At 37.4% G+C, this 11799-nt stretch overlaps 1 protein-coding gene across 1 annotated transcript in view; it reads left to right on the top strand.

The window, feature by feature from the left end:
- Window positions 1–11799, top strand: part of IMMP2L (IMP2 inner mitochondrial membrane peptidase-like (S. cerevisiae)) — a 960253-nt gene that overhangs the window by 45714 nt on the left and 902740 nt on the right. Inside the window, exon 2 of the mRNA XM_010831176.1 lies at window positions 2457–2593. Coding sequence (XP_010829478.1) covers window positions 2459–2593 — 135 coding nt within the window. The 5' untranslated portion in view covers window positions 2457–2458. The remainder of the gene's footprint in view (window positions 1–2456; window positions 2594–11799) is intronic.

Genomic DNA, 11799 nt, shown 5'->3' with positions numbered 1-11799 from the left:
GTCCATATGTGTGTGGATTTATCTCTGGGCTTTCTATTTTGTTCCATGGATCTATATTTCTGTCTTTGTGCCAGTACCATACTGCTTGATGACTGTGGCTTTGTAGTAGAGCCTGAAGTCAGGTAGGTTGGTTCCTCCAGTTCCATTCTTCTTTCTCAAGATAGCTTTGGCTATTCGAGGTTTTTTGTATTTCCATACAAATTGTGAAATTATTTGTTCTAGCTCTGTGAAGAATACCGTTGGTAGCTTGATAGGGATTGCATTGAATCTATAAATTGCTTTGGGTAGTATACTCATTTTCACTATATTGATTCTTCCGATCCATGAACATGGTATATTTCTCCCTCTATTAGTGGGGGACACATTTCTTAATCACATTCTAATGGATGCACTTCCTTGCCCCAGGCACATTGGCCCTTTTCAGTGCTATTTTCCCTTGGAAATACTTGTCTAAAGGCAATCTTCCCTGGCACTTTATAACTCCTTGACAGCAAGGACTGTGTCTGCTTTTCATTTGTGTATCTCTAGCATCCAGCCCATGACCTTGTACTTATTAGAGTTTTGAGGAATTGAATTATGAGCACGTTTTTAGTACTTTGGAATGTAATCTAAGGAAATAATAAAATAGCAGTGCTTGAATAGGTCACAACTACCTCAACACTTTTCTCATCTCTTCTCCTCTCCCCAATCCTTGCCCATCCATTTTCATTTCTGTCTGTTTAACCTCCAAAATGCATATGTGAAGTTTGCCCATTTTGATCCATTTCCATCACCACCACCACCACCGCCACCAACGCTACAATCCATCCTACCATCATCTCTTGCTCTAGCCCACTAGAATAATCTGGTCTTCCTGTATTTATCTAGTCCCAGTCAAGAAATAGAACGGACTGAAATTATAGCCTATCACATAGTATGAATCAGTATTATTTTGAGAAACTGGTAAACAAACTGGTCATTTATCTTCCCCAGCCAGGAGGTTCTTCATCTGTTGGACTGTGTTTAGCTCCATTTTGGTCTTGTAGGGTAGCATCTCTTGATCTCTCACTATTTTGTTTTTCATTGCATAAGACCGTTAAAGGACTGCATTAGCCCTAGAAAGTCTGAAAATTAACCAAGTGGTTACAGGGCTAAGTGAGGGTTGATAATTATCTGTATTGAATTCACATGCAGTGTGATATTTTTTCTTGATTTCTCATATATTTCATGGTTATATTAGGATAAATTTGGCTGCCATAACATAGGCCCCATAACATTGATTTAAACATGATGGAAAGTGATTAATCTCTTAAACAACTTGAACATAAGCAACACAGGGCAGTTACAGTGCTTCCATTGTGCTGGAGACCTAGGATCCTTCTGTTTTATTGCTTTGCCATCTTTAACTTGAAATGGCTACTCCTCTTCCTACAAACACCATCACAAGTGTCACAACATGGGAACAAAAGGGAGGACGTAATTCTTCTAAGGCACAGTGTTTCTGCTTATATGCTGTTCATCAGTCCTAGTCACATGGTCATACTTAGCTTCAAGGGAGGCTGGGCAGCCATGTGTTTCCCCAAAACTTTTATTACTGCAGAAGAGGACAGGTATCAGGGCTTAAGGAGCATCTGCACCATAGTCAGCAACAGAAAAGGATTTACTTTTGGAATGCTTATTTTTTTCTAACATTGCTTTGTGAGGAGAAGTTTTCTATTGAAATTATTAAGCTACTTGACCTGTGGGAAATAATTCACCTGAGTTATTGTATTTGACTTTGGGATTTCAAGTCAGATATATTTCAGTGGTTATAGGGATGAGTATTGGAGAAGGAAATGGCACCCCACTCCAGTACTCTTGCCTGGAAAATCCCATGGACGGAGGAGCCTGGTAGGCTGCAGTTCATGGGGTCGCAAAGAGTTGGACACGACTGAGGGACTTCACTTTCACTTTTCACTTTCATGCATTGGAGAAGGAAATGGCAACCCACTCCAGTATTCTTACCTGGAGAATCCTGGTGACAGAGGAGCTTGGTGGGCTGCTGTCTGTGGGGTCACACAGAATTGAACACGACTGAAGTGACTTAGCAGCAGCAGCAGCAGGGATGAGTATGAAACATATTGAGATGAGGTTGCTTTTTCTTAACTCTTCTTTTTCTTTTTCTTTTTTAATAACAACATATATATATATATATATTTATTTTTGTCCATTACTTAATCACAGTGGAAAAGCATCTTATATTGATATTTTCCTTGGATGTGAGTCACAATTTTTTTTTTTTTTACTTTACAATATTGTATTCGTTTTGCCATATCAACATGAATCTGCCACGTGTGTACATGTGTTCCCCATCCTGAACCCTCCACCTGCCTCCCTCCCCATACCATCCCTCTGGGTTTTTCTTGCACTGTTTTTTATGTTTTCTTTTTTTACCTTTCTTGGGGCTAATCTCATATTTGTTTTTATTGTGCTTTTAGGCATGGCGCAGTCCCAAGGCTGGGTGACAAGGTACTTCAAGGCCTTTTGTAAAGGCTTCTTTGTGGCGGTACCTGTGGCAGTGACTTTCTTGGATCGAGTTGCCTGTGTGGCAAGAGTGGAAGGAGCATCTATGCAGGTAAAACTGATATGACTCCTTTCTTTGAAATACACGTTTGGTTGTTTCTCAAGCACTAGAAATGAGATTTCTGTATATTGTCTCCATGCTAGAAACTGAAAGGTTTTTGAAAGGCCTTGAATGAAATTTTAACGTTACTAAATATCTTTATAAGGTCTTCTAGTGCAGTCATATTATAAGCAATGGTGAATAAAAATAATTCTCTGATAGTTTTCTATATCTATAGTTTATCACCACCCCCCTTAGGAATGATAAATTGAGATTCTAAAGAAATTTTACAAAATAATACCACTTTCTGTGGCTGTGGCCTGAGATTTTAAGTTTTTTTTTTTTTTCAATTATCCATATATGACTGAGATCACATTTATGAGTTCAGTTGCAGGATGAATTTGTCTCCAGTTACCTGATTGTTTTACACTGTCACACATGCACTCACGCATTTATGCGCACACAGAATTCTGATAGGTGGAAAAGTCTACAGCACTGATTTCAGATATTCTAGTATGTTCTTTAAGCATGTTGCTGATTAAGAAGATTAAATGCCATTTACATTGGAAGAATTTTGGAGTGGAGATTTCCAAAAGTTATACGCAAGTAGTCTCCAGTAACTCAGAGAAAACTTGATTATTCTAATGCTGATGTCTGAAACCTAGCTGTTTCAGTAAGTTTATCAACTAAGAAGAATTTGCATTTTGTAATATAATTTGTTTTCTTCCATTATTTTGTGTATTAAGTTTAAGCATTATACTAAATATTTCTATAAAACAAATAAAATGAATGTATAAACTTCTAAGAGTTTAAAATGATACAGAGAGTAACCAGCTTACTTTCCCCCCCTTTTTTAGTCTTTAAACTAGGTGAGGGCATAGACATCAGCTTTGAAGAGTTAGAATGAAATTGCTTTGTTAAAATTGTAACTATTGTGCTGATAATCAGGTCTCTTCCTGAGTTCAGGTGCTTAGTGAGATCCTGAGTGAGTGCTTTTGGGGTGAAACTAGGGTTCTAAAGCATGGCTGCCTGAATATTTACTTACTGACTTGTGCTTCCATCATTTGAGAATGATGGGGGCCTTCTCTTGGGTTGGGGCTCCCGAGTTAAACCCTGTCTCTCACTTTCACTCTAGAGTGGGTCATCAGCTCCAAGCAAACTGGTCACTTACTTTGAATGCAGAAATATTGTAGTGCATGGGTACAGCAAACAAAGGAGAGGGATTTCTAAGTGTATGGCTTTATTCCTAAATGCAGTTTAATACATTTAACAGGGATGGGTTTTACATTTCTTTCCTCGTTAATTTTAAATTCCTAGTAGCCTCATCTTAGACCCAATTCTTTGGGGAAATTAAACCTTCTTTGTTGAGCTTTTGAATCAGATTCCTCATTTGAGATTAAAACTGCCTTCTCCACAGCCATCCAGATTCCTTTTGGACCCTTTCATCCCTTTGAACCCATCGACAGGTACTATTTTTTTATAACAAATAATCACACAAATAATGACTTTTTTCCAGTTTTGTTAGTGCTGTCTTATTACACAACCCTCACTATCCTGAGATGGAATTTTTCCAGAACACAAAACCTCATGATCTTGGATCTCATGATATTTCAGAGAATCATATGGCAATCATAGTATTGCAATCCTCATGCCTTTAGCCCAGTATATACCATGTTCATGACTTGTGCTCAGAGGGAAAAAAAACACAAGGATCTAGCCATTTTATGAAAACACAAAGCTTATCCCCAGTGAAGAAGACAATGAAGAAAGTCTTGAATATGCCAGATCTTGTCTTTTAAAGCCTTTAGATGACAAGATCTGTCATTTAAATGCCAGATCTGTTGATTAAATAGTAAGTTTATTGCAGATAACATTAGAATTTCTTACAGTATTCCTGGACCACTACCCCAAGAATCAGATTTGTTACCTTGTAGTTTGTTTGGTAGGATTTCCTTAGCTGTTGGTTAGAGAACAGTCTGAATTGACTTTGATCTACAGGGAAATTGATTGGAAGGCTTATGAGTACGTTGGTAGAAGGCAGGAATGTGGCAGTCATCAGGGACAACTGGAACCAGGGACTTGAATGCTGCCAGGATGCTCAGTCTTTTCTGTTTTAACATCTGCTTCTGTCAGCATCTTGGCTTAGTTCTCTAAGACCAGCTTTCGTCTCGACTCAGGGCACATGGTTGCTGGCAGCTCTCATGCCTTTAGATGCCCAATTTCTTTACCGTCTGAAGGAGATTTCTCCTTATGCCTTAATTTCACTTTGAAAAATCTTGAAGAAGGACTGTGATTGACTCAGCTTGGACCATATGCCCTGATCCATGCAAATACAGATCAACTTTGACCAGACAGTTAGGGTGCCATGATTGGCCTACCTTTGGACAGGTACACACCCCTAGCCTGTGGCTAGGAGGAATGAGAAAGCAACAACATATATTTGAATCACATTTTTTCTGTGGGCTTTCAAGGTGAGGTAGTGGTGATACTTCCCAGAAGAAGAGCAGGTGTTATTTTTGGAATAAAAGGGTAAAGGATATTCTGGGAAGAAATGAAAAAAAAAAAATGTATGTTTATTATGGTTTTGTCTATATTATAAGAATTTTAGATTACTTTTGAAGATAATAGATAATTTGTTTACACTTTCATTAGATTTCACTGAATCATACTAAAATTATTTCGGACTAGAAAATGCAGTAATGATATATCATTATTAATTAATTCAGCATATTTGAAGATATCTTTGCTATGCTACAGCTTTGATGAACTGAGCATATTTAGGCCATGGGGTTCAGAATTTTTGACAAAAAATTCAAAAAGATTCTTGTCTTCAAATTTCTGTAATGATGCAAGTACTAAATAGTTGGCAGGGTGTGTGGTACTCTCTGGAAATCCCTGAGCTTCCTGCAAGGCACACACCTGCTTTTATTGACTCTGAGGCCTGAAAATTATTCCCGGATTATTGCAGTTGGTTGATTTGTTGTGAACAGAAGGAGTATTCTGGATGTGTGGTGATGTCTTGTTATACCAAGGCTTAAAAGTGTGAAAGGAAGAGAGAGAAAACAATAGGCAAGAAAGAAAAATATGTGGAGAAGAGGAAGGAAAATAACATAGATCAGTTGGGTGACAGGGAAAATTAAACAGCTGAGACACTGAGCAGGAGACGAGAGTGGCACAAAGGATCAGTGAGGAACAGTGATGCTCCAGTGAAGGAGCTCATGGCTCCTTTTGTGGAACCTTCCTTGGAATTGTACCCTTGAATGCTGACCCATCTCTGCTGCATATTTGTGTATCACACCATGAGATTGTCACCCAGCCATCCGTTCTCAATCTCAGTATTCATTGAAGGAATCTGTGTGCCATTTTGAGGGAACTCCTATTGGAATAGGTTATCAGTCTTCATTGGAAGGATTGATGCTGACACTGAAGCTCCAACACTTTGGCTACCTGATGTGAAGAGCTGACTCATTAGAAAAGACCCTGATGCTGGCAAAGATTGAAAGCAGGAGAAGGGGCAACAGAGGATGAGAGGTTGGATGGCATCATCGACTCAACTGACATGAATTTGAGCAAACTCCAGGTGACAATGAAGGTCAGGAGAGCCTGGCATGCTGTAGTCCATGGGGTCGCAAAGTGTCAGACCTGACTTAGTGACCGAACAACAACAACCAGTCTTGAGCGTCATTCATTGCATAGTACCTGAGTGCTCCTGTGTATTCAGGTAGAAAAACCATATGTAGTCATTTCTTTCATTTCAACTATATGAATAATTTTGTGACCCAGGGGGCATTTGCACATTTGCAGGTACGGACAATCATAAAGGCACTGCCAACTATGAGTTGGAATAGGGAATCATTTATCAAATGGCTGATATGTGCAAAACTGCTCTTGAGGTATGGGAGTCAGATACAGATTCTGTATTCAAGGTCGTCTTGCTATAGCAGAGGTTTAAGAATTATTAATCCTAGATTATTGCTATATCTTCAGATGATATTTGATATAGAAGATATCAAGCTGTCAGATATGTGGCCAGTGCCTAGTACATCCAGAAATGGAAAAAGAAAAAAAAAAAGAAAAAAAAAAACTTGTTTGCTTTAGCATACTATTTTAGAGAATGAACTTGGAAATTTTAATTTGAAACAGAATGGTACCAGAAAAATAATACCTTGAGCCCTTTTATAGTTCAACACTATTATTTTTACTGTGGCAACAAACATCCCCCAAATTTTAGTAGTTTATATAACATTTTTATTTCTTGCTCATTGGTTTGCAGACTGATTATAGTCACTCTGGGCTAAGGGTTTGGATCAGTCTGCTTCCTGTATCTCTCACTGTGGGCCCTCTGCTGAAGAAACAGTGACAGTCTGGGGTGTGTTCTTCTCGTGGGTGATAGCGGGACCCAGAGTGAATGAAGATGCTCAGAACATCTGAGAGCCTCCGTTCAGAATGTCTACTCTTCTGTCTACATTCCCTTGGTCGAAGCAAGTCACCCAGAAAAACCCAAAGCAATTAGATGGAAGTGTATTCCACCCATAGGGAAGTCATGGCAAGGTGAGGCGGGAAGGATGAATTGTGAATAGGTAGATATATCTACCACAGCCACTAGGATGCCAAAGATACATGCTAGATTTCAGAGGTAATATAAAAAGTTGTATTAACCTTTGAGTCTACCTAGAATAACCCTAATCTTTGTAGTCCAAGTCTGACAAAATTGTAATAGGTTGAAATTCTAAGTCACTGAATTCTGGAATGGATTGAAATAGCCCAGGGCCAATTGGATCTTTAAAGTGACTTCTTAAAAAGGTCACTCTGCAACTTATATACATGTTACTTAAGAAAATCCAAGAATTGAGAGTTTGAATTTCATTAAAAGTACATATAATGCCAATCTTTTGGAGTTTATTGAATAAATACTGTTATAGCAACCCTGGAAATTTGCTTTGAGTGACAAATTTTGCACTAGAGCTCTTTTTATGTCTTAAAAAAATTTCTGTTGGCTTGAGGTTTAATAGGAGAAACTCATTTTCAGGATTCTCTCTTATAAGAAATAATTCTTTACTTTTAAAATACTACTCAGTAGTTCTTTTTTGAGGTTAGGTTTTCCAGTATTAGTTTACAGTATGACTAGAAGGATAGGGGAGGTCCATCATGAGGAGTCACAGCTAGTTAAAGGTAAGTCATCAACACAAACAAGGTACATGATGTAATTCAATGGAAAATAGGATTCAGTTTATGAAATAGTTGATCCTTTCTGTTTTATCAAGTTATATAGGCATGTCTCTTTTACTGGATGAGATGTACCTTTAGCCATGCTCTGCACACACAGACATTGTTGGTTAATGATTATTCATACTGACCTCTTGCCCCCTCATGCCCATGAATCACTTCTACTGGCTGCTGAAAGGTTACCATGAAAGTAGATGCACTTTTTTTTTTTTTTTCCCCAAGAAGCACCACATTACTCAACATTAATTTAACTCAGGAAGCAAAGGCTGATATTGCATACAGTTGAAACTACAGAGGGAATTTATGTTGGTGAGATGCAATTATTCAAATTAGAAGTTCAATCGCTTACAAAGGCTTTTAGAATAAAAAGGTGCCCTAGGAATAGTTTAATGACCTCACGCCAACGTTTTAGAATTTATTTGCGTAAGAATGCCTGAAGCAGGGTCACCGGTTCTCATAAAAGGTGTATGTCTTCTACATGCAAAATTAAGATGTAAGACTTAAAACAACAACTGAAAGAAACCATTTTGTGTCACTGTCCTGTTTTTGTTGCGGTTGCCACATAATTTTTATATAGTATGCTGTTTTCCTTCTTTCATAACCAGAGGGGAAAATGTTTGAAAACAGTACACAATACTATCTCTTTAGCTCAGACTTCGAGACTTCACTTGCACTTTTCACTTTCATGCATTGGAGAAGGACACGGCAACCCATCCCAGTGTTCTTGCCTGGAGAATCCCAGGGACGGGGGAGCCTGGTGGGCTGCCGTCTGTGGGTTTGCACAGAGTTGGACACGACTGAAGCGACTTAGCAGCAGCAGCAGCAGCTTAGACTTCAGAGAAAGATTTATGCAGAATAGATTAGAAAATTAGAAAATTTGAGGGGAAATAGAGTCTAATCAGCATTGAGGTCTTTATTTATCAATACCACACATTCATTGGTCAAAAGTTGTCAATTTTCAGCTACCTGAGAATAATGATCCTGAAAAAACTGGCTTGTAATAAACCTCTTAGACTTCTGCCTGGCTTTTTGCACTCATTGTCTGTTGCCTTCTGAGTTTAAAATTAAAAGTTCCATCAAAAAAATAAGCAAAGAGACTGATGCTCTTTCTCTCTTTTTGTCACATTATTTATTTTATTTTATTAAAAAAATTTAAACCTATAGTGAGCTTAATATACAATGGTTGTGGTAGTTGTAATTATTCTTTGATATTCTGAGACACTAGATATAAACAGACTCTCAAGAAAAGAGATGTATCATAATTTACCTGCCACGGTTTAAGGTAGAGTTAGGGAGTTTTTGTTACCTGCTGAATTTGCACTTCCAAGGTGCTGGGAATTGCCTGGCACACATTTCCTGTGAAGCTGACTGCTCTGTGCTCTTACTACTTGCTCTTGGTGGGCTAGGGCTGACTTTGGGAAGCCAGGAGTTAATATTTGGAAGCCTTTATTGGCTTACATGTGTGCATTCTTCCCAAACTACTTTTGGCTCAAAAATCTCACCTGAGGTTTTTACACCTTAGGATGTTATACATTTTTATATAGTTCTGCAACCTGTCATTAATAGAGAATTCAAATAGATCAGTTTGCATTTATAGCAACAAACATATGTGGTACTAAAACCATGAATGAGTGATGACTTTAAAATGTTCCTTTGGAGATTTTCTTCATGTCCCATGATAGAATAACAGGGTGCTTCTGTTCAATATAGCCAGGGTTAGATCTGTTATTTAAACACTGACTTCGTAGCACTCTCTCTTTTTTTTAATGTTGGAGTATTTTTAGACTTATAGAAATGTTGTAAGAGTAGAACAGATAACTCCCATATGTTCTCTGCTCGGATTCCCCAGCTTTCAATATTTTGCCACATTTATTTTATTCTCTTCCTCTTTCTCTTTCCTTCCCTCTGCACCCCCCCATTTATAACATATGATAGATAATATATAACATATAATATATGCACCTATGTTTCTATGTGTATATACTCACATGCGTATGTGTTAAGTTGCTTCAGTCGTGTCCAACTCTTTGCGACCCTTTGGATTGTAGCCTGCCAGGCTCCTCTGTCCATGGGATTCTCGAGGCAACAATACTGGAGTAGGTTGCCATGCCCTCCTCCATGGATCTTTCAGACCCAGGAATTGAACCCATGTCTCTTATGTCTCCTGCACTGGCAGGCTGGTTCTTTACCATTCACATGTATACATGTATGAGGAAGTTCAGTTCAGTCGCTCAGTCATGTCTGACCCCATGGACTGCAGCACACCCGGCTTCTCTGTCCGTCACCAACTCTTGGAGCTTTCTCAAACTCATCTCCATCAAATCTGTGATGCCATCCAACTATCTCATCCTCTGTCGTCCCCTTTTCCTTGTGCTTTCAATCTTTCCTGGTTTTAAGGTCTTTTCCAATGAGTCAGTTGGAATGTATGAATAAATATACCCACAAACATTGCTATTGAACCAGTGGAGAGTAGATTGTGTACAGTACTTCTGTATTCTCTGCTGAGTGTATTCATGATGTTTGCTAATTGGCATATTACTGCTTTTCTTTTATATGTTTTTAAATTAAAAAATGATTAAAATTTGAAATTTAATATTTTATTCAGATTCATATGCATAGAACATTTGATACATTGATATATTCATTCAAGTTCTAAATTTTACATTTCAAAAATGGAGGCCAGACATTGGAGATGATTTACATAAAGTGGCATAGCCATTAAGTTTGAGAAATGATTTGAACCAACTTTGTTAATCCTTTCCATTTTACTAAATAATAACCCACGAAAGTTGTGCTTTATCGCTGTGCTACAAGTGCCTCCTGATAGTATTCCTGCTCATGGAGATATGTTCCATTTTGATTTTTATTTATTGAATGATGTTTTTAGTAAGTTATTTAATTTGGGGATGGTTTTATAGTATATTTGGCATTTTAAAAAGATAGAAATTACATTTATAAGTGGGAGATGAAAGATTTTAAAATTTTGAAACTCAGGTTGATAAAAGATACCCTATTTTAAACTGAAGGCTATAGACTTTCTAAGAAGGAATTAGACAAAATTAGGCAGAGTAGACATATTGAAAGTATTTCCCATGCAGAACTCATTAAAAAGTATAAATAAAACATTAAGAATCTTTAAAAATGCATAGTGACCTTGCTGGAAGGTAAGGGAAATGATCACAGACCACAGATAAGAGTAAATGCATTTCCAGAGTAGTAAGTATGCATTAAAATAAGCAGCTTTCCTATGGACATTTGTCAATACCTGGTAACTTAGAGTTTTGGTTTTAATGGCCACAAGGAGGTCAGAAGACAAGGTCCTGGGTTTATACAAGGTAGTTGGAACAGGAATTCTGAATAAATTCAGGATCATGAAAGAGATACATTGTTAGGGAATGAATAAACTAAAACCAGAATCTGTTCTGAGGGAAAAGTTGTCTAGGTTCTGAGTACAGAGGAAAAGCCCTAATGTGGGATTAAGATTTGAATTCACATTCACTATAACTGAAAAACCATAAACAAAGATATTAATTTATAGTGGCGAGGGGTTTAGAGTTGTCTCAGGCACCTGGCAGGAGCTATCTCCAGTCCTCCTGGGCACATGCAAAGTTTGATGAGCATGATCTCACAGTGAAAACTATCATACAATGAAGTGAGTGCTACTAGAGTTAGTAACAACCTTTAGTAGAATCAGATCTTAAAGACTTTGGATATTAGGACTATCATTTGTTAAACGTAGCATGTTCGAAGAAATAAAAAGGAAAGTGAAAATAATGTGAAAGCAACAAAAGCTTATTTAAAATGGTCAAGCAAAGTACCATTTTTTAATCACTTGTGCTTTAATATATTTTATAAGATGTAGAAATGGAATTGTGATTAGGTTAAAAATCCTTATCTTCTATAATATGAATCTTCTAAATTTGCAATGAAATATATATATAATAAAATATATGTTATTATATATAATATATTATATATACCATATTATATAT

The sequence above is a fragment of the Bison bison genome, unplaced genomic scaffold (assembly GCF_000754665.1).
Source record: "Bison bison bison isolate TAMUID 2011002044 unplaced genomic scaffold, Bison_UMD1.0 scf7180017864525, whole genome shotgun sequence".
NCBI classification, from domain to species: Eukaryota; Metazoa; Chordata; class Mammalia; order Artiodactyla; family Bovidae; genus Bison; species Bison bison.
Note: the sequence above shows the minus strand (reverse complement) of the source record. Positions and strands in the feature narration are given on the sequence as shown.